We start from the raw sequence: 26,492 nt of genomic DNA on the forward strand, positions 1-26,492 counted from the left end.
TTCTCTAAGCTGAGTGTGAAGACAGAGAGTGTGACCTGTGATTAGAGAATCATTAGAAGCACATACTGACACTTACATGGGGTTTTAGGCAACATCATTTATCTAATTTAACTATCTGCGTGAGACGGACAACCCTGCTCTCTAGAGTTTATTCAGGGCATCTTGCAACACAGTAAAAAAGAGAGCGACCTCTCAGTGCAACATACAGAAAGTTTCAGCGTGTAGCAATAACACAAATATGCAAGGGTCATTCGTTTACTACAGTCTTTCAACAGTTCAAATCCTGCTAACAGAGAAGAACCATCCTGTGGCAGATCTGCAGACAATCAGCAACCCTCAGTCTTGGACAGTGTTTGTCTGAACAGAGGGAACATTTGCGCGATATATTAGGAATATCTGCACCCAAATTAATATTAGCATTATGGAAAGTCAACATCATGTATTTTTTTAAGTTAAATAAAAAATATAGCAAATGTATCAAAAATAGTGTAAAATGTAAAGTAATGAGGAATGTTCTTTATAGCAGTGGTTCCTGAGTTTCATTGATTATCGACCCCTCAAAAATAAGCCATGTCTTTGTGGGACCCCAACTCTTACTTGCACTTATATTGTAGGACGGATGGGGCTGTACAGTATTTCAAAGAGTCAATGAAAGAAACAGTCAGATCTTTCACTGTTAATTCCCTTTTGACCCCCTAGATGTATCTTGTGACTTCCTCAATGGGTCCCACCTCCCCTATGGAACCACTGCAGTTCACTGTGAGTCAATGTGACCCAATATACACGTGCTCATAGGTGGCTTTGTGTTCTAGCTCCTTCTCCATACCCTTTAACGTCTGAGATACTGTAAGTGAAGATGCATTTATTCTTAGCAATAAGCTAAATGTGATTAATTGTGTTTTGGATATCCCATTACATTTAGATATTCTACTATTTTCTACAGACTAAGTGCACAGTGTCCTGGTGATAGGGAGAAACCCATTATTTTATCTCTTCAGGACACAGGGGCACTCAGATTTGTAAAACTTGTCACATAAGACCGATTTTAATATTTTAGGACTCGACACTTGGAGGAAAGCAGTTTCCTCTCTTCCCTTATGGCCTTTAAAAACCACGACTGCCCCTCTAGAAGCACCGCCAAGTCTGTCCTGCAGAGGCCACTGTTTGATGATGGTTTGTTTTGAGTGTTGTTTTTGGTGCTGGATCAGAGAGGGACGCCTGACACAGAGGCAGATGAGGTGGAGGAAGGTGGAGCCCCTCGGTGCAGTGAAATCTCTGTGAGCTTGAAGGTGTATGAAGCTTTTCGACCAGACTTCCACTGAATCCCCCTCCTACGCTCCGAACGCCCCTTTGGTCTCACAGGAAAATATCTGCCATTCAGGTTGGTGTCTCCACAGGCGTTGAACCACCATCCACCTGGAAGAAATGACACGTTGTACAACCAATAATCAATAATGGATGACAATAACTCAGCTACCCATTGATTTGCGGAACAATTCAACTTCTGCTGTACCTGAGTAGATGCGGGCGCAGTTGAAGTCCTGGTGGTTGTCATTGTCCCTGTCCTTGGTGGAGAACATCATCCCGGTGTGGTTGCCCATGGGGTCTGGCAATTCTCCAGACAGGTGCGTGAGGTGAATGGTGTAGTTGCTCTCCGGACCCTCGATCTTAAATCTGTATTCCATGAAGTGTTTGCTCTGCTTCCAGTCTTCCAGCTGGATGTGAAGGACGGAGGCGCCCTGAGCGGCGAGAGCATGGAACTTCTTGAGCCCCAGCCAAAACTCTCCTGTGAGAGAGAAAGAAGGAGAGGGGGGGGCAGCTCAGAGCTGGTTTCAACATTACAGAAATGATACACACACACTTCCATGCACAGGGACACTCAGTTATTTTAACTACAATGAGCAGCGTGCATCCCTTCACCAAGGACCAACAGTCCCCTTATGAAACCCCATTTAAATTGTCCAGATCAACATTTTGATTTCGATCTGCTTCAGATTTCACACACTCATAAATATCACTCAACTAAATAGATCCATTTATTATTCTCTGGGAACCCAATAAAACATGCCCTCATAAAGAAAGATCTTGAAAAAAAATCCTGGATCTGCCTCCTGGTCCAGACCAAAATTCCATGCGTTCTTCCATGACCTTTACTGCATCCTTCCACCAAGTTTCATGGAAAAATCGGTCCTGTAACTTTTGATTAATCCTGCTAACTTATACACTGACAAAGGCAGATAAAAACATAACCTTCTTGGCGGGGGTAATAACAGGGGTCATAAAGCGACAAATCTCATAATCATGAAAAAAGTTTGATCAGTGTTGATGTTTAGTTGTTTGTCTCTTACCTTGAAAATCCCCAAACCCGTTTTCATACTTCTCCCAGGTTTGGTCAAAATTCACAGAACCATCCCTCCTTCGCTGGACGACTGTTACTCCATAATCTAAATGAACAAATAAAACGTGCCACATGATATAAAAGCAGAGTCATGTTGAAAGCTGTCCTTTTGAATGAAACTTGGATTACCTCTGCTCATGTCACAAAAGGCCATGAAAGGCTCCGATCCGTTGGGTCTGATGGCGTAGACGCCACTGACTCGCTCCCCTCTGTTGAACAGCTCGCTGCAGTCTGATGACAGATCTAAATAACAATGAGGACACAAGTAATGTCCAACTTAAAAGTGTTCTGTATATTATTTATAATTTGTCATACCACATCATTTAACTGCAAACTGGTGACCTGGTGCAGATACTGTGAGCAGAGAGTGAACAGTTCTCGTCAGCAGCAGCGTCTGTGCTAAATGTGTGAAGGATAATTGATAGCTCAGTAAGTACTGAGGCTGCAGACACAGCAGGCAGCTCCCTGCTGTGACTCCATGAAACTGGATAAATGTGAAGCATAAAATTGCAGGAAATTGACAGGACGCATTTTAATATCATGGACATTGACACAGAATGATTACAGAATACTAAATACTGAATGCTGTAAAAAAAGAAACCAAGTCCAAACATCACTTTCAACATTTCTTCATCTTTTATTATGATTCTTACGCATCTCTGTGTTGCCTGTAGAGTTTGAGTTCAGAAAAGGGCTGAGTGTTGGAGCTTCGGGGTTGAAGGTCTCAGGCATCCTCTCAATGGTCTCTTGGGCTAATCTGTTGACTGTTAGCTGGAAATAAAAACGTTAGAGAAACCCTTTAGTCTGCCGATATAATCCTCATGCCAGGTCAGAAAATAAACTGTGGATTAAGAAGCAATTCCAAACAAACCCTGCTGTTGGTTGTTATTCTGCAAAAGTAGAAATTCTACAGTATTTTTATTTATTTTGTTGATCTGAATTTTCAGCTCTAAAGACGTAAACATATAAAAGTTTCTTATGACAGGTGCAATGGTATGATGATGACAGCCCATAATTCAAACATTTTTTCTGTTAATAATATGTTCTTTGGCACTTCTCCTTTGAAACAGTTAGGGTTAATATATTTACTATGATTAAATATATGTATGATGTTAGCCTGACACATTACATTATTTCTGAGTGACACTTAGATGTATTGGAGAAGTTTTTCCCTTTAATGTTGCAATACAATACAACTGTATTAATCCCAAAGACAATTTGGTTGAGGGCAAGTAAAAGAAGACGAAAAAAAGTCACGCACTGACAAAACATTCACAAAAACAATAAAAGTACAATTTCTTTAAAAATACCAAAGGTCATAAAAAAATGAATTAATAAAGGCATTAGAGTAATAAGCATTTAATAGTACACAATATTTCTTCGGATACTGGAAGACATGACTGTGGGGTAACTATTTGATTTTCTTCTGTAGTTTTAGAAATATCACAGGGGAAGACTGGATCTGGTTGAGCACACTTGAAAAGACACTCCTCCTGCATACTTGTCATACTGTCCCTAACATCTACCTTTTCCTCGAGGTTCTTGATCTTGTCCCTCTGGTAGTTGATCTGGTCGCTCTGATCCCTCACAGCATTCAGCAGCTCGGTGATGCTCGTCTCCTGACTGTGGATCACAGCCTGCTCATTGGAAGAAAAAAAGGTAAAGATGGATCTGTTAAACAATGGTGTTATTTAATAGTTAGTATTATACGTACTACATTGAGTCAGTATTACGGACATAAATGAGGAAAACAATGCAAAACTAAATATAATTACTGATAAAAATACACTATATTTCATATCTACTCCTTTTATCTGTATCTATGTTTGTGAAGCACTTTGTAAACTTGTTTTTTACAAGGGCTATATAAATAAATTATTATTATGTATTTTCATATGAAAAACATGATTGCTGGTTTAAAAAATCTTCATTGATGGGTTTAACCTGGTCTCCAAAAGTCACATTGCAGGCTCGATGCATATGATGAGTCAAACATTTATGACATCTCCATCTATCCACAACAGGTCACTCACCCTGAGGCTATTGATCTCTACCACTTGCTCTGTGGTCACCAGGCCTTGCGACAGACTGCTCAGCTTCATCTCCAGGCCCTCCACTTTGTTCTGAAGTCGAGTCTTCTCCTGCAGGATGTTGTCCACCTTGGAGTTGATCTCAAAAGACAGGCCTTTAATCTCCTCGTTGTTGGCCCTCAGCACCACGGCGGTCTTCTTCAGCTCCTCGCCCTCCTCCTTGATTTCGCTGGCGAGCACCGACAGCTGGTAGAAGGAGCGGTCGAAGATGTTGAGCTTCTGGAAGATGTCGTTGATCTGTCCCTTCGTCCTCTGCACGAACTCCCGCAGGCTCTGGCCCAGCTGGAGGAGGCCACTCGCCAGGAGACGCACATCGTCCAGGGCAGCGAAGGGGGAGCGTGTCTCAGCCGAGGCCCGGGCCTGGACGACGGTAGGGTCCCCTTTGCCGCAGTGGGCAGGGAGAAAGGCAGCAGACAGGACAAGCACTACTGGAATTATCATTAGTCTCATGTTGTTGTTGTTGATGCTTCACCAGCAGTGTGTCGATGACATCAGGGGAATGTCTGGCAGCCTTCTCCCTCCTCTGTGACTGGACGAAGAGCCAATGGGTGCACATTTCATGTTTTATACGCACACTGTCTGCTCTCAGGTTAATGATTAACCTCGTCTGATCAATATCTGTAAGCAGGAGGTTGATTCCTCCTGCTGATTGGTCAATTCAAATTCAATTTATATTCATCTGTATTACAAGTTCATTGCTTAGTTTGACATTTGCATTAGGTAAATGTTTATAGTGGACCTCTCCTGCATTTAATACGTTCAACGCAATTAATAATGCATGAATCTAGCTCCATCCAATCTGAAATTGTTGCAGCCACTGGGTAAAATGTACTGAGAGATGAGTAATTCACCTTTTTGCCTAATACTTACCCGGCGCCAATTTTACCTACTGTGAAAATTATGCGTTTTCAGTTTCATTTATTCCTTCGAAGCCATTTTTTTTCCCCTCTCTCTCTCTGAGCCATGACAGTATGACTGTGTTTTCACCAGATGACCTGTGGTTACCTGCACTGAGGCCATGGCTGTTCAGTGGGACTGTTGTGTGGCTGGTTAATTTTTAAAGTGACCTAGTTTAGGGTTAGTGTTAGGGTTAGGGTTAACCCTTATTTAACTCCAGTGGTGAGTGAGTATAGATGTTATAGAAGTCTGTATGTGGGTCATTTAATGAGCTGTTTATTGTTTCTGCTGAGACAAAAATGCCACATGTTGCCTCTATGGCTACATGAGATTTAATCTGCATCCATTCTAACATGCCTGAGAAACCATACAATGGGCATGGGTGTGCCATGTGGGCCTGGAAAGGCCACTTGACACAGTAATTGTTGTCTCCTACACAATTAAGCAGTTGCATCATTATGAAATGGAGAATTTAACTGCACAACAGCTGTTAGCAAAGGCAACATGCTTGTAATTGTGGTACACTAGTAACCAAGGCAAATTCCATCTCTGAATGGGGTTATGCGATTGGAGCCTGATAAATCCGTGAAGGCTATGTCGTGACCAAAAATACCCAATAAGCAATTGGTTGTGAATGTCTGACATTGTTTCCAAACATGGCAGCTTCTTCCCGTCCAGACTAAAACGCAGAGTTAGAGTTTTCCACCAAAACCTGGGTCGGGAGCGTTACCAAACATTTAGCACCTATAAAACTCCAGAGTTGGCTTATCCGTTGCAGAGGGATTATTTTCCAGACAAAAATATAGTATTGTGGATTTAGTCATACTTATAAAAAGAACAACTGCTTTAATGTTCTCATTTGACAATGGAATAGCTGTTCTCCCTGTGTCTGTCTGGGTTTTATCCTGGTACTCCTGCTTGCCCCCAAGGTCCAAAGACATGCAGATTGGGGCTAGATTCATTAGAGACTGTAAATTGACCAGGTCTTAATGTGAGAGTGAAATATTCCAGTTAGTGATCTGCAAAAATGGTTTAATTGCATTTCTGCCGCAGAAACTCTTACTCTCCACACAATGCAAGAAACAAAACTCATATTTGTGGCGCATACTCCCTGCTGTTTTCAGTAGGAGTGAGAATAGAACCTGCTATCAGCATCCTGTTGAGTGGTGACCCTGGATCTCCTCTGTTAAATGTTAACTACACATATGAGAGCAGGAGTGTATGAGCCCGGCAGTGTGTGCTCAGTAAACAAAGTCCACAACCCTGACTTCAGCCATGGGGGCCCTGTTTTCTGAGAGGGGGGAATTAATTGGTGCACATGTACCACTAAAAGTATCAAAAGTATAGTGTGTAAGGTTCATGGAGAATGTGTGTTTGTGTGTGATAAACAATGACGGGGGAGCAGGCCAGTGACTGTTATGTTTGACATGCATGGGATGAAATATTGAGCTCATGAATATATATTAACATATTCATTATTGTGGATTTGGCTTGATTTGATGACTGTAAATACACACACATACACAAGTCGATGCAACGGATGAGAAACTGGTTCTATGTCGTCTCAAACCACTGGTGATGGAGATCACTGTCTCCGCCTGTGACCTTTTCCTTGATTACTTCTGTCAATGCCATCCAGTCTCTTCTGTTCAGAGAGGAGGTCAGTGTCCCTCCTGTGGTCAATGCCCTATTTTTTATGGCTAATCTCATCAAGTATCTACAGTGTCTCTGCCTTCAAAGAGCATTGAGTGTGTCCCATCTGCTGCAGGATGGTGCAGGCCTGTACTGTCTCAGTTTTTATGGTCACTGCCACATGCAGATATCTTGATCTATTGCTCTGAGTGACTTTCTGGACTGGAATATAATTTCCTGCTTTATTTTGAAAAAACAATTTTCCTTGGGTGTCTATTGTTCATTTCATCTCCTGTCCTATTTGATATTGCTGGCCCCGCCCCAATTACTCGCTATACCAACTCCCTTTGTGTGTAGTAGTATTCCCCCTCACTTGTGTTGCCTTGTGTTACCTTGCCTCAGCCCCTGCACCAGTTTTGTTCCTGTTGTGTTTTCCTTGTTCCTTATGTAACCTCTGAAGTCTAAAGATGTCTGTGTTGGGATTTATTTGATGGAAAGGGCCGGACCATGAATGTCTTTGTATGCGTCTCCATTCATTCTGACAAACCAAGCGATAAACTAATCCACCGGTCAATTTTACATATGCGAATCCTCAAAACAAATGACACATCAGAAGTCAGTTAGCACTTTATACTATCACCTTCAACTAATAAATAAACTTAAATATACAATGACAGAGAAGCTGACATACAAAAACTCTTATAAGGAGGGGTCCAACTAAAGTAGATGTAGGGGTGCAAAACTTTACCAAAGGTTCAACAGGATATATTTCAATTAAACATGTACAAAGATTCTTTTGTAATTATAGCAATACATTTAAATGGAATTTATTTAATTTAAATGCACATTTGATTTGATGGCACATATATAATCAAATGCTGCATAATTGTCATTGTTACACTTGTGTGTGTCTTTTCTTCTGTTTTGCATTGCTTACCTGGATATATTAGGGTCTATTTATATATGCAGGTTGACTCTGGAGATGAGGATGCCCCAGAGCTCTATCATAAACAAGTACTTCCATGTACTTACATTAGTACTATCATAGATATAGTCATGTAAACTGGCATAACACATATATTACACAACATTTATGGTTATAAATGAAAAATGTATGCTGAAATACTCTCAATGGTTATTTGTGTCATCCTATAACTGGTTAACATGACACAGATCAAATAATTATACAGTTTTTACTCAATGACCTAAAATGAAACCCTAGCTTGAATTAGGGCTTATGCATCTTTAATTCTAAATAACGTCAGTTGCCAAGGGTCTTTGGCCTTGGTCTTGATTCATAGGTCGTTGATACATAACTACCCGGTTTCAGTCGGCCAATGCAGCCACAGCACAACCTGTAACTCCCCTGACCACAAGCCACAGTTACATAACGTCCAACGTCAAAAGGAGAGGATGTAGGCCATGACAAACCCCTGTGGATTAAACTACTTTAAACTTTTCCATTTGTTGTTGGTCTCTTCAGTTACATATTGCAAAAAATGGAAATTTACTAATTAGAATTAAATTATAAAATTATTATAAAGGCCTATTTTCTCCATTAGCACAGCTTGACAAACATGATTTTTTTTAATTGAGGACCTGCCGCTTAGTGATATTTAACCACCTCCAGCTACACTTTCCACTAGAAGGCAGTTTCCATAAGTAATAACTACATTCAAAAGAATACCCTGCAGCTTGCAATCAGCCTCTTCCTTCATGCATTACACTGTGTGGGCCAAAAACGTCTATTTGTACAAGTTAATAATTAACAACTAATTGTTCAACTAATATTATAAATAAAAAAGAGAATTTGTAGCCCACATTCTCCTCAAATATGATGCAACTCTAAATCATTCTATGAAATTGCCTTTGAGAATTTTTTTCTGCTGTGCCGCATGTGGTCAGTCCGTCAGCAGTCGTTTGGTCCAATAAAGGCTGGGTTTTTTTCTCTCTCTCCCTCGAGTTAAACCACAATATCCCTCTCGGAGTCGGTTGTCTGCTTGGGTAATGGAAAAGGAGTATTTTCTTTCTAATTCTTGCTAATTCCTTTTCCATCCCTGGCGGGGCACAACATGGTGGTTGCAACCCCAGGAGCAGCTCTCTCGCCTCATCATGTCATGGACTTTTCATAAACATTGCCCGGGTAACTTTGATTTCAAGTTGGGTGCTGCCAGTTGGAGTCTGGGTTCATACAGTACATTGGGAAATGCAATTTCTCATGGCCTGAGGAGGCGAACTGAGTCACTTGCACCCCACGCAAATATATTCACAGAAAAAAGAAATACAGAGAATGGAGAAAGAGGGATGAATACAGACTATATGAAGAGAAGAAAGAGCATATAGCCATGGTAACATCTCTGTCACACTAACACTAAAGCTATCATGCTAACATACTGTTAGTAAGTGCAATGTTTATCAAGTTTATCGTATTAGGGTATTTGCATGCTTGCATTTGCTAATCAGTACTCAATAGAAAATACAAGGCTCATGCATCAAAGTGTTGAATATAATATGAAATAGGAAGCCATCCTCAGGGGAACATGCATATTTGTACCAGTATCCTTAACTGTTTAGATATTTTATTTATGGTAACAAATGTCAAACAACAAATTGGGATACTAGAGGAAGGATTCGGGGATCACCAGCACTATAACAATTAAACTCCAGGAGAACATGAATGTAATTTTATACCCATCCATCAAGGACATTTTGATCTATTGAGAAGGTATAGGTTATGTAACTGACTACACAAAAATTAACAAAAAGTAGGACTGACAAAGCCATTCTGATTCATCCTATGCGCACCTAGAATTTATGTTCGATAGTTTTCAGGCCACCAATTAGTTTATGAGACTTATGAGAAAAGATTCATCCTCTGGAAGCCATGGATATCTGTAAACATGTTCTTTTTAAGTTAACTGTTAAATGTTGGAATATGTCACTGGATACACGCAAAACTGAACAGTGCTAAAGGAAAAAGTGCAAAATCAATCCTTATCATCTGTGGACCATGAATGTCTGCATCCATCTGATAGTTGTTGCGATATGTTAGCCTGCAACAAAGTAGACAGACCAACAATTTCATCCCTGCAGCCAACTTTGTACGTGTCCTGACATATTAGGTAATTCCGGGACTCAAACAAGCAATCAAACACAGCAGTTGACTCCGACTACCCTTTCAAAGAACAGATGGGATGTCTTTCCTGGCATGATGGTGATGCCTCAGAGGAAGATGCTGGTAATGGGCTGAAAAGGGATCCATGAAGAATGAGAGACATGTACCCTCATGAGTGGGACCAAGCCCTCTGCTCTCTCCTCCTGTTCAGTTGATTATAGAGGACAGAGACCACATAGCAGTGGACAGGGTTACACTCAGCAACCGGGAGGTCTGTGAGGCACTGCATAGTCACTGGTGTTATCCGAGATGATTATGGACGGTACACAGTAAGGTGACTCTGGTACTTTCTCTTGCTTCATACCATATGCTCCATACTTTGACAGGCTGTCACCAGGGCTCCAGAAGAGTTGCAGTAATTCGCAGCCGGCTGCGCCTCTTTACTCCAATTGGCTGCTGTCTGGAGGAGTGGGCGTGGTTTCTCATGTGTAGCCCCCCAGTTGTCAGTCTTGGTTGGACAGTGGGTACTGAAGAAAGGCATGTTCACAAGCCCCTCCCTGCTCCATGCACTCTTTTGCACACAAGCAACCCCAGCTTCTGTTATGGCAGGGGCCGCACATTGGCATCTCCCAAACTGCTGCTGCGTGCCACTCTCCCAGACAGCTCTCCCCTGCCCTCTCAGGAGACAGACAGACAGGCTGAGCTGAAAACAGATTGTAGTGAACTGTCTGGCAAACACGCCCTCACATCAGCAGGACAAAGTGGAGGAAACTGCTAAACATATGTCACAAGGTAAGCTCTGATTTAATATTAATCTCATGTCTCTATCTCACAAACTCGAGATGTTGGATGTTGACCTTGAAAGTCTTTGATAAAAATCTGATCTTAACTCAGGGTCAGAAAAGCATTTGACTATAAAGTGGTTTAACAAATTGTGTCGAGTGTATCTCCTGGGCCTGTGCTGAATACTGATCAGAATTTCAGGGGACTACTTTTGCCTCTCAGAGATAAAACGTTGAATTACATTAACATTTTGATTACACTTCTATTAACACATGCTGAACAGAAATGCACTTGAAGCAACACAAACACACATGTCCACATAAACACACGCGCCCAGGCGGCACACTTTCTATTTTAACCTTGCCATGTTAACATTGCATAGCTTTCCTCAATGCGTGAAGCCACTGGCAGCTGTTTCATCCTGAGCTTTGGCTTCACATACCACTCAATGAGGCTTAGATGCCTCAATGCACCTCTGACCCTGTTGGTATTGGAACAGGACCAGGACAACTCCAGTGGTCCCAAAAAAATCCCCAAGATGAAATACATACTGAAGAAGAACTCACAGAACTTGAGCAATGTCTAGGGAAGTCATTTCGGAGAGAGTGAGTATAAAAAGTTTTACAGAAAAAAGAAGAGACGGATCAAGCAGGAGGGGAAAGGGAGCTTGAGTCCAAACAGTTGGCTATGGTTTCTAAATCAACTCCGAACAGAAGACAGGGATTAGAGTTATGCGCCGGAAAAACCACAGTCTGTACAGCCAAAAGTTGGAGGAGAGGAATCATTTTTCCAGGAACAGAACATTGACAGGGAAACATTTATATATGCAGTGTACAATATACTGTGAAAACAGATGGACAGGGTGAAAGATGAAAAGAGTTTCCTTGTTTTTAAACCTCACTGTTAGGTTACCTAGTTCAGAATTACGTCAATTGTCAACAATTTTACTAGTCAGGCATTCGCTCTGCGGTGTCAAAAAGTTTTTTTTTTTCGCCAAACACATAATAAACATGAGCGGCTGACTGGGACAATGTGATAGAGGATACAAAGGGTCTGATCTGAAAGTTCACCCCATGTAAACCCACGAAACTAAAAACCTGTGAGACTACACAAACTCTAGTACTGCAGCATCTCTGTCAGACTGTAGTTAGCCGTGCATCGATCAACATGCTAACATCAGCCTGCTGTTATGCTCACAGTGACTTTGCTAATATGCTGACGTTAAGCAGGTATAATGTTTACCACGTTCACTGTCTTAGCTTAGTTTGAGAATAGTCGCTATTTATCGCAAATGTCCAGTTGAGGCTGAAATTAGCTGGTTTTTTATCATACACCAAACATTACAATTTTTACCTGATGGTGGTGCCAAATGAAAAGGTCACCCAAAGTGATAGCATTTAATCATTATAGGAACATTAATGTTGAATGGAGTGTATTCATGTAACACTTTTCAAGCCTCATCGTTTCCCCAAAGCACTTTACAGTTCAAGTAGCATCACCCACACACTCATATAGGGTTTCTACATGCAACGCTTTTCTATCAACACCATTCATACACTGTAGGCACAGTATCTCGCTTAAGGTCAGTTTGGAATGCAGCCCCTGCCGGGACAAACCTGGCCCTGATGTTTGCATCAAATTGCATGACAGCCCATTCAACAGCTTAGGACCTAACACAAAACAACAAATGTCAACCATGGTGGAACAAAAGGATAAATATGTTAGGATTCACTCGCTGAGGACAACAAAAGTGTGTACACAATTTTGTGGCATTCTATCAAACACTAATGGACTAATGGACCACATTAGCATGGCTGAAACTCTGCATTGTAGCAAACGTCCTGTTGTTCCCAGCATTGTCTGAACGATAAATAAATAAATATAAATGTATCCATTTGTGCACATTTGAAGCTCAAGCATTTATTATTGCTTCGGTGGGAGGTTGCATGTTGCTGTGTCATGAATTTAGTTTGTGGCTGGAGTAAAGAATGCTGTGGACAGAGATGTTGTGATTATGAGGTTTATGCAGGCAGAGCCAAAAGGTCTGTGTGAGAAGGAACACATTTACTGAGAGCCTGAGAGGAGGAGAACAGCTGTTGTGGGGACACAGAGTCGAAAAGAGCTTGAATCTTTCAAAATAGACAGCCCCAAAAACTACAAAAAGAGTTATAGTGGGATACCCAGAAAACCTTATTAAAAAAAATCAACTAATTTCAGTGTCTAGCTTAGCAGTAGTGTAGTGGTGCGAAGGGCTGCTTGGCTCGGGCCTGTTTGGCTTGGTCCTGCTTTTACTTTTCATTTGTTGGGTTTCCTGTGAGGTGGGCCCAGCATACGAAATCAAAACATGTGCCACGGAAATGTGGACAGATTTAGGCAATGACTCACAGCAGTGGCCTGATCGTTATTCTGCTATATTGTTTCCTCTGTGGCAACATGGTCAGGATGAAATGTTTGAGCGAGTCTATATTCGTATGTAAGAAACATGTGTGCTAGTGCAGTTTGTTTCTCACTTTGTTTGTTTGAGAGAAGAAGAAGCTGTAGTCTAAAAGTGAACATACTGCTCTTTCTAAATGCTACACATTCAACTTCGGATTAGCTGTAGCAGGCAAAACTATTTGACATGGCCACAAGCCCAAGGACAGTTCAGTTGACTGGTTTGACATTTGAGGAATATTGATTTTAGATGAAAAGATAGACACCACTTTCATAGTGTTTCCAGGTCTTGATGGACAAAATATAAGTGGTCTTCCCATTAAAGTATGTTAGATAGCAAGTAGGTTAGTAGACAGCATAGAGAAAGGGCTGGATATTAGACTCACTACTATTTCTTGAAAGTGAGCAGTAACTAGCTGCACTTTTTGGCTCAACAATGGGGGTTGTCAAGACCAGAGCTAGGCTAGCTGGATCCCCTTTGCCTCCAGTGTATGCAAAGGTAAATAAGCCATCTCTCAATATCCATATCTCAAAATATGAGTGTGAAATTTAAAGTAAATATTTTCCTATAGCTACAGCATTTCATTTTATATGAACTTACAGCAGTAAACAGTTTTTATTATACATAGTAAACATCATTTTTGCCACAAAGCGATGCTATTGAAGTCTTCTACTTTCTGACTGTGATGACAGAGCCGTCCTAGAGACTGATTGAGACGTCAGCCGTAACAGGTGCTCTGCTGCACTCTATTGATTGACAGATTTGTTAATACAGCCTTTCCACATTAGGCTTTTTACTTTTAAATAAATGCTTCACTGGCTCTATGGAAATCAAGTCATCCTGGTTTGTCCCACTATGCGGAGGACGTTCACTGAATTAACTTCAATTAGAATTTCCAATAAAATTACATCTCCTCCTTATGTAATGCACTCCAGCTTTACACCCACGTGCATGAGCTAAATTTAGACTTTTCAGATTGAGTGCTGAAAGATTGTGATAGAGGTCCTCTGGTGTGGCAACATGCACGCTGTATCGGTTTCAGTGTGTTCAGTGAAACCCTTGTACTGTAGGTTTCTGTGTGGACAACCGAACCAAACATACCATGAGGAGAAGGAGCGCTGCTTTGATAAATCATTTTACCAGATTTAGGAAAACAATATTTAGTTACTGTAAGAACTATTGAATTTTTCTCTAAGTAGGCTACCTGGTGGGAAGAGTTACTGCATGAAATACAGAGCGGGCTCAATATTATGCTTTTATTTGACTGAGTCACTTTGCAGGAAAGTGCAACATTTCATTCGGGCTGACTGAAATCTGTAAAGTAAAGTAGTAGAAATTGTCAAATGAGCACTGGCATGAAATTCTTGCTCAAGTTCATGCTGCTCCTACTTATTTTGTTATCAGTTTAATCATATTTGTCCACTTTAATGGCTGCTCGTGTTTTTTCCCTTGAGACATCCAATTTCTGAGAATGTGGCTTGTTTTGTTAAATAAAAAAAATGTGATTTGTATTTAAGCTACTATAGTCAATAGTTATACATGAACAATGGATCTAGTATCTATGTCTGTCACCTGACTCATAGTTCCCCTCAGCTCTACAGAGCGTTGTTGGAAACATATTTCAGCTCACTTTGACTTTGGCTCGATCATTGACTGTTTTTGATCACAGATCTTTTTAGCTTTGTTTTTCAGCTGAGACAGACTCCCATGAACTTTCTGTAGACTGAACAGTACAAAGCTAAAGTTAGGGGAAACTTTAGTTGATCTAAAAGCAGAGGGAGTATTGGTCAAAAATATGTAACTGCTTCTTCAGAGGACTGTATCATCATTTAAAATCAGTGGCAAAACTATATTGGTTATTAGTGATAACATCCAGCCCTTATGGCAACTTCACACTCACTGAGAAACAAGTTTGCTGTCTGGAAGTTAATATATTTTCCCAGATTAATATCTGTTAATCAATATTTGAACATACTCTACATGTGACAAGCTCCACCCATCTTGAAACTACCAGGCATGGTGTGCCTGCAGGTCCTGCATGCACATACAGCTGCAACTGGTATCATGGAGTTCAAGCACATATGTACACATCCCAGTGTGTAAAAAAAAGGTATGCATCGCTGTGCATAATTTGCAGATTTGTTGCTGTTTGTTCTTGGCCAAAAGAGAGGGTGTGAAAGATGGAAGATAAAATTCCCAGCAGGCCCATTTGGTGGTGTTTGTCTGTTTACTGCATAGCTGAAATTGTTTGGGGCTGCGGCTCAGTGGCTGCGGTGCCTCAAGTGGACAGCGAGCTGCCACAGAGGCTGGTGGTCAGGAGAGGGGGGCGTGTGTGGTTGGAGGTGGGAGGAGTTGAGGCTGAAAAGGAGAGACACTGAGTTACTACTGGTATACACAGAGAATAATATCATATATTGACTAGTTAAAGAAAAGAAAAAAGATAAGGGAATAGAAACGGCAGTAGTACCATCATGGTACAAATAAAACTGTAATGAAACACAAGAGAGTTAAAGGAAGTGCTCTAAAAGTAAACCACAGGTCTGTAAGAAGACTGGAGGGAAAGTGAGAGAAGGGAGGGAGGAACATAGTGAGTCAGAACAATTGCTGTCTTTATTTACGTCTGGAGGAGTATATTTTTGCCTCGCTGGCCAATGCTGCTAGGCTGAATGTCTCCAGTTATTTCAGCTCCAGTCGTGGATGGCAGGGCTGTAATCAAATGAACATCAGGCCTGCCAGCGTTGAATAATAACTGGCTGGTGCATGGAAGAAATGAAGCAGTGACAGTGTGAGAAAAACATAAAAAAAATATTGCAGGGGAGGAAAGATTGACAGAGAAGAGGAGCGAGATGGCGCTTGAGTGTAATTGGGTGTTGGTTAGTTTTGTGAGTCACCACAACCATCGCAAAAAATCATCAGTTGTGCCATCATGCTTGTGTTCATCTGTTCATTATTTTATTAGATAACCACACAATAATCACTTCAACCACTTATGAACAGTCCCTAGCATGTGTTCCATGAGTAGCGGCCTCACTTAATTCCACTGTTTTTCTTTTATCTTGTTTGCTCTGTCAGATACTCAAAGGTCCAACCAGATAATGTGACAACAAATTGTCGAAGAACAGAACAAAAGAAAAATGGAGAGACAAAATGGTAAGAAAGTCCCTAAAAAGACTGAGTTTGACTAAATGAGACATTTCATTGTGATGGATTTACTTAATTAGTGTTTAACTGTGTGCAGGAAATATCTCATCGCATAATACCAAAGAGAATGGAATAAAAGGGAAGCCCCCTTACTCAGTGGAGACCCCTTATGGCTTCCGAATTGACCTGGACTTCCTGAAATATGTAGATGACATAGAGAAAGGCAACACCATCAAAAGAGTCCCGATCCAGCGGCGGAGCAAAGTCCCACGGGCCAGCACTCTTCCGAGGCATCTCAACCCGTCTGGTTCTGGCCACTGCTCGAGCCTCTGGGGATCTACCGGAGCTATCGGCCCCAGGTCCCGATTGTCCGATGCCGACTATCATAGCTATACTTCCTGGGCACGCGATCACAGGAGACCCCTTTCTCCCACAGGGCTCAAGTCTTTGTCAGAGATGGAGGCCAGAATCAAGGAGTTTGATGAGCAGCCTTTAGGAGAGCACATTAGACCTCATCTCCTCCGTGCCTCCAGTCTGCCTCTCACAGTACTACTTAGACAGAGCTCAGAGTCCACCGATGACCCCGGCAGCCTCCACAGTTCTAGGGATTACCTCGGAGGAAGAAACACCTCCTGTGAAGACATTTTATGCTCCCAAGATAGCCCTCGTCCTCGGGACTGCTCAGGGCTGGTGAGGCGCCTGACCGAGGCCCTTGAACGTGTGGGGGAGCTTGAGATGGAGGTGAGGGTCATTCCAGAACTCAGGGCTCAGATCGGCATCCTCCAAGAGGAACGAGATATGCTTCATCTGGGCCTGAATCCACAGATCCAAGCCCCTGCGGTGAATGGAAGCACAGACCCTCATACTTTGTCCCACTATGGCACCAGGGAAATCAAAAGGCCCAGGCATGAAAGCCATGTTATGTTTCCTAAAAATCACATTGTCAGTCAAGACGATTCTAATCCATCACACGAGTGGAGGACTAGTACAGATCTGGACGAGCTGCTGACTGTGACGTCCCTGCAAGCGAAGGTGGCTGCGCTGGAGCAGAAGCTCCATGAAACTGGCCTGGACCTCCAGAGGGCCGTAAGCCTACTGAGGGAGCAGCAGGAGGAGAGCAAGAGGAAAGACGAGAAGGTGGAGCACCTTATCACAAATCCTGCAGTGTGGGTCCGGGCAGAGAGGGTGGTTGTGGACCAGGACGGAAATGAGACGGTGGTGAGATCTGTTGAAACAGATTATGATAATGTCAGCTCCCTGAGTGCTGTAAGAACTGGGCCTGTAGACACAGCAGTAGTCGTCCCCCACATAAAGAAGATCAAGAGGCTCCTGGATCAGCAGTGGGCGTGTCTGTGTGCAGACAGGGAGTCAGGAGAGGGGAGTAAGCCACTCATACACCCCGACCCTAAAGTCAACTCCCTTCAGCAGGAGATGATGGGACTTGTTGACATCCTCACCTCCTACTACATCCAAAATGGACACAGTGATGGAGACAGGATTCAGCATGAAGGTACTGTAGTCCAGAGCTTGTACATTACATCACTGTACCTAGTGTTCACTGAGAGAGAAAACATGGTCGACAGTAACTCATTTTTCTGCATTTTCTCACAAAAGTCAACAAAAGGAAATTAAGTCAAATGTGCACTTCATGCAGCCGTTGAAAATACTTTGTTTGGAAACACCCATATTTATAAAGTTTGTTAAGTTAACATTTGAAAATAAAACTTGATTCATTTGTGTGTTACCATTTGTAGCATTTAATTTGTAAAACTATTTTCTTTTTCCAGTGTTTATGTCTTCAAAAGGTCGACTGCATCTAAAGTCGATTGCTCACATATCTCTCACAGCACAGACATCCTGTCGAAATAAAGGCGATTTGTTATTTTGCTACAACACTGAAAATGTTATCTTATTAAAATTGTTCATTAGTCCACTTTGGACTCCAAATTTAATTATCAGATGAAAAGTGATGGTACTTGCTGGTCTGAGTGTATATAGTTTGTATATTGCTGTTCATCTGCATGTTGATATTCCATCATGTCGCCTGTGTCTCGTCTTCCCTGCAGACTCCAAATCCATCATGAAGACAGATGGATGCGTCCAGACGTCAACAAGCCAACATTCTGGGGGTGTTAATGAAGGGTTAGTAAACAGCTCTCACTGCCTTTACCGTAAAAGTAATGTTTATTGGAACCTCGACTGAACTTGAGGTTCTTTCGGCTACTCTTGCCTGACTCTGACTGAGAAAATGATAATGATTTAAATCAGAAAGATGAATACCACTCCCTCTAAAGCACGGACTCCCAAGTCTGAGGATGAAATGGTGAATTGTCTGTATTTATATTGAGCGTTTCTAGTCTTGATCTCCGCTCATTGCACTTTAGAGTGATGTACTTTACAGTTTGTCATTCATACATTCACACACACATTCAAACATTTCTATGAGGGGCTATTCATGTTTCAGCATCGTGCCCAAGGACACTTCGGCATGCAGATGGGAAGAACCTCTGACCTTCTGGTCGGAGGACGACTGCTCTACCTCAGCATACATTCTTCATTTTCCAAAGCCTCAAAAGAAAAAGTATTTCGTCATTCTAAATTAGAATATTCCTGAAGGACAGAAGATCGTGTATTTTTTAATGATCAAAATTAGAAAAAAAATTGAATGGGCTATAAAATCCACTTGTTTGAAATAATCAGCTGAATTATTTTTTTTTTACTGTTTTTTTAATGTCAAGCCACAGCTGTTTAAGGAATTGACTCAAAGACTGATTGGATTATCCTGAATTATCCTAAACATGAATAATCTCCAAATACCTTACTCCAAAACGAGCCAAATGAGACATCATGGGGGAAAAGGGATGGATTGGCTTTAAGGTTGATGACAGTAGCTGTACATTTCAACAAAGCAATAGAGTTAATGCAGTTTTTCAGGGAATTGAAGCATCTTTGCTTCAATATAAACATCCCAGTGTTTGAGAGATCTGAGAATTCAGTGCTTAAAATGATGCGACCCATTTAATTTCCCGTGTGATTTTCTTTTCCTTGATTTTCATAAAGAACAACCACATGCGGAAATCTGGGGATAGAACTTGTGAACGACAGCGTTCAGCAGAAGGAGAGCAGCACCAACCCCGGAGACATGGCTGCTGCCCAGGTGGATTCAGACCCAGAGATGAGACGGGTGGAGGGAGAGCGGCACATGAGCCCAGACACACAGATGAAATCGGGGGGAACAGGATCGGGGCAGACAGATGGAGGCGTAGCGTCTGTGGAAGCAGAAGCTCCGGAGAAAATGCCCAAGACGAAACCAAAGCCTCCAGGAGAACAGATGGAGAGGTGCTCTGGCTCAGAAACAGCCCCAGGGGGCAGGTGAGAGGACCAGAACTAATGCTTTATCAGTGCTGGTTTAGTAAATGAAATAGCTCCTCCAATAAATGTTTATTTAATTTCAATAGAATGTATTCCTGAATATGTGAGGTAAAACCCCCTCGTGAGGATTCACCAAGCACACATGTTCTTCTCTTTCAGGGAGACTGTGAGCGCAGATTTTATGACTGCATGTCAGTTCCTCAATGAGCACATGGAAAACATGCATAACCCCAACGATGATATGGTACGTCACATGGTTTGTTAAACAGAGATTTTCAGTAAACCAAAAGTAAGTCATTAATTTTATACTGAAGCTGCTAAAGCTCATATGTCTTAAGTAAACAGGAAACAGGACTCAGCTTACTAAATGTAACTTAAAGCTGCTCAATCAATATGTTGTATTGTTGATATCAGTCAGTTAAGGACATTTTAGTATCTTTCAGTGCATTGTTTTGATTTTGTAGCCTGTAGCTTTACCTACTCATTCTCGCTGCTCCAATGAAACCATGTTTCTGGCTGTTTTCTGTGAGAAAATAATCACATACAACTTCCTCACCAAACAATACACACAGTTTACAGCTAGTTTTGAGCATAGGCAAGATTAACCAACAGATATTTGTTGGTGGAGACCAATAAAGTGAATATTGGACTTAACACTGCCACCAAAAATAAATTATAATGTTGCTACATGTTTTTAGGATGTGAAAATAGCTAAATTGTTTAACTGTTCACCTTAATAACTTTATCCTGTGACAATCCAGTGACAATATGTAAGTGTTATGTTCTGTAATAAGTCCATTAATACTGCTTGAAAGGTTGTCCATGTACTGTACACTCTGCTGGTCAAATATCAGAATGCATCATCCAAGGTTTCCATCCTTCCTGTATTCTTGTGTGTTTCTTCAGAGGAAGGCCCTGGTCGTGTTGTTTCAGTATTGGTTCAGCGCGGCGGCAGAAGAGGCCTCAGTGGCCAGCAGGGTGGCTATGTACCTGAAGGAGGTGAAGAAATCCACACCTTCACTACTGGCCTTCCTCATCAACCTGGCCGACGACAACGGCAACACGGTGCTGCATTACAGCGTCTCCCACTGCAGCTATGACATCGTCAGCCTGCTGCTGGAAACAGGTAATACCACAGAGTTACCAGTTGTTGTTTTTTTTACAAAGTAATCGCTGCAATGTTAATTTTGATGTTGTTTTTATCTCTGTACTTCAGGTGTAAGTGACGTTAACCTGCAGAACAACGCTGGCTACACAGCAGTGATGCTGGCCTCACTGACGGCCCCTGATGGCCCTGGTGGCATGGAGGTGGTCCGGAAGATAATGGAGCTGGGCAACATCAACATTCACTCCAGTCAGGTAACGTGTGGCTACACTGTCTTTAAAATGACAGAAAATGAATAACTCACTTAAGACTGTAGCACCCTGTGGAGTTTGAAGTTTTAAAATAATAATAAATCTTAATTTACATGGCAAGTTTTCTAATGTTGTTACAAAGTGCACTACAAGGTAGGAACCAACGAAAATAAGACAATGGAACATGAGCAGAGAAAATAGAACAATAAAATTAAACAAATTGAATTGTAAATAACTAGAATTAGTACATGTAAATAAGAGCCAGAGTCAATCATCTGTAGAAGCTTTCATAAAAGGTTTTAAGAGGGGATTTAAAAGAGCCAGAGAATTAGTCTGTCTGAGTTCAACGAGGAGCAACTTCCATAATGAGGGAGCTTGTTCCAGTCTAAAGGGAAGATTGCATCTACTCCCACTCAATTTGAAGGGTCACTCCATTGTTTTTCACATGTGCATCAGTTTGCATTTCATAATAACTACAAATCAGTTCTGTGATTCCTTTCTTACCTCTGAGCGAAGCCATTTAAAGAAGGCTATGAAGGACTGTTGAAAAGATGTGAGAATATAACAGCAGAGCCGACCCTCCCCATAAGACAACTTTCTGGTTGCCACTAGGGTCCCGCAGCCACCAGGGGGCCCCCAAAGTCATACATCGCACTTTGTTGGATTAGGGTTTGCCAATATAACACTTGCTACTGTCAGTATTGTTTGATAAGGGTACAGCGAGGATCCTCACTTATGTTTGATCCAAAAACTCCATCCCTTAGGTGCCTTATGTTTTGTAATAAGGCACCTTTAAATAGTGACATTTTAGCATGATCTATATTGCAAGTCTAAAATATCACAATTTGAATACAAATTTAATATTATGTTTGGTCTGATTAAAATGACTGGGAGTATGACTGGTCTATCCACTCCGAGGCATGGCCCCCAAACGTCATCCTTAGGCCCCACAGATGTGTGAAAACCATGGAGGGTCCAATGAATGACACTATCTTGCATTATGGGAAATATGGTCTTGTGTTTTTTGAAGCTTGATCCACCCTTGAATTGCATCCCTCTAAAGAGTCCTTTATAAATAACAATTATCCGTCTGTGTCCCATCCTCTCTCGCTCTTTTCCTCACAGACGGGCCAAACAGCTCTGCACTTGGCAGTGAGACACGGCCGAGTCGTGATGGTCCGCCTGCTGCTGAGCTGTGGAGCCGACACAAACAGCCAGGACAGCCAGGGCACCACGGCCCTGATGTTCGCGTCGGAGAGGGGCCACACACACATCGCACGGCTGCTGCTGGAGAGGAGCCAGTGTGACCTCACCCTCACCGACAAGGTGACACTGAAGCACACAAGTCCCATGGAGTATATATTTCCAATATTATCCACCAACAGCCAAGTGTGAGATACATAGTTGCAGTTGTCGCAGTATGAATATTTCCAAAAGAATAATAAGTAATTGGACAAAATTTTCTTTCAAATTGTACTAGCAGCACCCTGAGGTAATAAGATTTCATAAATTCAAAAGGATAACGCCAACTCGATTTCTCTTGTGAAATCCTGGTTTTATAACAAAACGGCACAACTTTACTACGCACATAACTGAACTCAGAAGGGAGCTTGGGTGTATGAAAGCATTTGTGTTTGGATTCACTCTTTGTGCATGTGGGTGGACCGAGTGTGTGCATGCAGCAGAATAGAGCTTTCCCAGGATTAATCAGGGCTACAGTAAAACAAATCTCCCTGGGCTGAGATGAGCTAATCCGCCAACAGTAATTTATCTGCCAGTCTGGAGCGAGTGGAGGCAGAGAAGAGGGCTCCCATATGCATCTATTACTTTTGATGCAGTCTAACTTAGTTTTAGAGGAAGAAAAGACCATAAACCACAGGCCTCCAGTCTCGACTCTGCAGCATATTCAACTATATTTCACCTTGACACAAACCCTCATTAATTAGACTAATTAAACTCTGGTAAATATGAATTCTTAACCCTATTAACTGAAAATACAACCCTGTGGATTAGTGATTTAATGTCAAGGTGCAGCCTCAATCCTGCACCATGAAACTCTTCCAGTGAACACAATGACAAGAGTCCTCCTGCCAGGCAGAGAAGCTTTGTACCTGAGCCACAAGCTAATGTCCAGATGAGAATGTAAAGTCTCTATTTTTGCTAGTTCAGTTAAACACGTCAGCAGTAACATAATAAAATCGGTCTAATCATTTAATACAGCTCTCTCTGTCTGTCTGTATGTGGAACATACAGTATATCTCATGAACCATTCATTTGATTGGCTTCACGCTTTTTATAAACTGTGAATGCAGCGCTCGGAAGCAGCAGCGGCTGTGACTCATCAACATAAGAGACGTTGTCAGGACAACACAGCATTCATGTCAACAGCAACGGATTCACCAGTTCAGGGATCTGTGCACTGGGTGGAGCTTCACAGAACAAGGAATAGACAGGTGAACCGCTCTTTGCTTAACAGCGGAGGTGCAGCTTCAGAGTTCTGTGGCCTGGGTCTTTACTGAAGAAAGCTGCAACCAGCATTAGCACAGGCCACCCTTTCAAACAGGCAGGTTAAGAACAGCCACTGCAGTTGTGTCTCTAACAACAGGAGTGAATCTCAGGGGATCAACAGAGTCAGTGGGATTCATCCTCAAGACCTCACAAAAGTTTAAGAAATCCATCAAGTAATTGGTTTTGAATACTTCTAGTTTGACTTAAATTACAGGTGGATTAGTAAATCTTTATCACGTGTGTCAAACTTCATTTGACTTGTCTTTCTCTCTATCCTCCAGCTTGGTCAAACTGCCATCTCTATTGCCATGCAAGGTTCCCATACGGACACAGCTGCCCTCCTGCAGGCCCACGCAAAGGCTCGACTTCTGTAAGGCTGGAAAATCTGATCAGAATCTGCAGATATAATGAACAAGTGCTCTTTTCCGTCTGATGCACCTTAACATGCAGTTTTAGGTTGATGCTATGTACCTGGATTGACCTCTTTTTTCCATGATATTGTTTTTGAAGCCAGGACTTGTGCCGCACAAGCATTAACTCAAGTTTTGAGTCAATGAGAGAGGTGGGGCTTTCAACAAGGGTTTGTTGTGAGTGCTTGTGCAGTAAAATGTGTTTTTGTAAGTTAGGCTTGATCTTTGCACAATCAAGTATCAGCTTCCCTCTGCAAACTATGCACGGAAAATATATATTTATAATAAGTAAATTGTTATTGTCATGATAAAATGCTCCTTATCACAGGTGCTTATCTGTTTATGGAGAGAAAGCAGAGGCTAGAATTTCCATTATTGAGGAAGATCAGCACTTTTTGAATAAAATAAAATATGTGTAAAATATATCAAGACATGTAAAGTACTTGTTGAATGCTGCATGATGTGTACATAAAAGACAGATGTAAACCAACCTGTTGATTTATCTCTCTAGCAATTTCAATAATGATGTTAACAATGTTTGTTTTTAATAAAAATCTGAGAAAATGGATGATGATGATGATGTCTATTTTCTAAAAAAAGCAAACATGCCCTTAAATACACAAGTTGAATTGTCATGCTGCGCTGGAAATCCAGCAGGGGGCGCAGTTCCTCCATTCCAGCATCACCACCACATGCCAAATAACACACATACATAGAGCAACACTATTCTCAATTCTTAAAATGACCATACCACGGGGATTAGATCTAATCCCCTTCAAGTGTGGCAGACAATTATAAACAGGACACCCACTGAATTGTACTAATTTCCTCAGTGAGATGCCACAATGAGATTCACCTGCAGTCCCACTGTACAGCAGCTGGAAAGGCCCAGTCAGGCGTGAAAACAGCTGTGTGTGTGTGTATGTGAGAGTGGCCCTTTGTTCCTTGAGCCCATTGGGGAACAGTAAGTGTCAGAGCTTTTATTTTTGCTGCAAAGCCTTGAGATTATATTTGTGTGCCACAGAGGACTGAGCATGGAGACGGAGGAGGAGGAGGAGGAGGAGGCTGGATTTCCGTCTGAAAGAGCAAAGCCACCTCATTTCCCCTGGGGATTTTTTTTTTTTTTCAGCCTCGCCGACCGACTGCCCCGCCGCTGTGATGAACCCTTAAATCAGCATCCTTCTCTAGGGTCCCAGATTAAATCTGAGCAAATTCTATCATAGAGTGACGCTCGTACTGCTGGCTAAAATTAAAACAATGGCCTGAAATAAATGAACAATAGAATAAAAGACTCGTGATGATATGTATTCATGCGAGTACAAAGGCCGCAGAGATATGTAGACATATACCATCCCCCAGCCTGACAGACCGTCACACCACGATGAATAAAGGTTGATATGGTGGGCTGATATGTGGACCAATGAATTTCTACTGCAGGCACCACTAGATTATTAAAAAAACTAAAGTACTCCTTACATAATGTCCAAATGGGGTGGGAGGAAAACAAGGAGGTTGATGAGTCTGAAGGCATTTGCCTGGTTTCCCTTAATGGACTGGATTTATCTGCCACTGTTTGTCTGTCTGCTGACGGATCACACAAAGTCAGGATGGATACAAAAAAGCATGGGCTCATAATAGATTTGGAATGCATAAGCAACACATTCTCCTCCTGTCAAATAAAACTGTGAATTCATGAGCAATAGAACACACATTGGTAGATTGAAACATGTAGTCATTTTGATGTGGCAGCCTTACTTGGCCTGGTATGACCTGCGGCAGCTACTTAAAACCATAGACTGTGTATAATAACTGTCGTGTATTCTGGAAAGTGAAGCCAAACCAAGACCGGTATTCTATCAAATGACCAGTACGGGGCGATTCTACAGGTTACAAATGAGTCCCTTTCTATTAGAGTCTATTAGAAGATGACACTTACTGTGTGAGTGACAGCTAGTACCTTCCAATGGGTGAAGGTCACAGATGGAGGTGACCGTTCAAGGTCCTCAAGCTCTAAGTCAGGCTCCAACCCCCCCCCCCCCCCCCCCCCCCCCCGACTCTCATATAAAATGTCTTTTTGTTTAAAAAACTAAAACAAGATGGCCCTGCCAAACTCAAGGCTTACAAAAACGACAGTTCACAAACCAGTAGGGGACGACAGGTAGGCTGTCACTTGCTTACATGAGATCAAACTAATTAGACAGTAAACACACCATACCTGATAAGGAGACTTGTTTGTTGATTCCTTCTTGTGGTCCCACTCATTCTCGGGTCGCCAAAAGATGATGTTTGACATTAACACTGGAACAGCTAAAGTGTTGGCAAATAATATTTAGCAGACACATAACAATAAAAGCAT

General features: G+C 41.8%; 2 protein-coding genes across 2 annotated transcripts; one reads left to right on the forward strand and one right to left on the reverse strand.

Annotated features, from left to right (window-relative positions):
- Positions 1–130: 130 nt before the first annotated feature.
- Positions 131–5,043, reverse strand: LOC133968099 (angiopoietin-related protein 3-like). Its single transcript, XM_062403926.1, has 7 exons — positions 4,432–5,043; positions 3,925–4,035; positions 3,052–3,169; positions 2,528–2,641; positions 2,349–2,444; positions 1,514–1,786; positions 131–1,416 (listed from the first exon to the last, which is right to left on the reverse strand). The coding sequence occupies exons 1-7, from the start codon at positions 4,936–4,938 to the stop codon at positions 1,205–1,207; spliced, it is 1,431 nt and encodes a 476-aa protein (XP_062259910.1). The 5' UTR covers positions 4,939–5,043; the 3' UTR covers positions 131–1,204.
- Positions 5,044–5,133: 90 nt separating this feature from the next.
- Positions 5,134–24,702, forward strand: LOC133968096 (KN motif and ankyrin repeat domain-containing protein 4-like). The gene is made up of 10 exons (XM_062403924.1): positions 5,134–10,924; positions 16,422–16,499; positions 16,588–18,000; positions 18,557–18,632; positions 19,551–19,862; positions 20,022–20,106; positions 20,769–20,988; positions 21,079–21,221; positions 22,344–22,544; positions 24,008–24,702. The coding sequence occupies exons 2-10, from the start codon at positions 16,484–16,486 to the stop codon at positions 24,098–24,100; spliced, it is 2,559 nt and encodes an 852-aa protein (XP_062259908.1). The 5' UTR covers positions 5,134–10,924; positions 16,422–16,483; the 3' UTR covers positions 24,101–24,702.
- The last annotated feature ends 1,790 nt before the right edge of the window (positions 24,703–26,492 follow it).

The sequence above is a fragment of the Platichthys flesus genome, chromosome 14, assembly GCF_949316205.1.
Source record: "Platichthys flesus chromosome 14, fPlaFle2.1, whole genome shotgun sequence".
NCBI lineage: Eukaryota > Metazoa > Chordata > Actinopteri > Pleuronectiformes > Pleuronectidae > Platichthys > Platichthys flesus.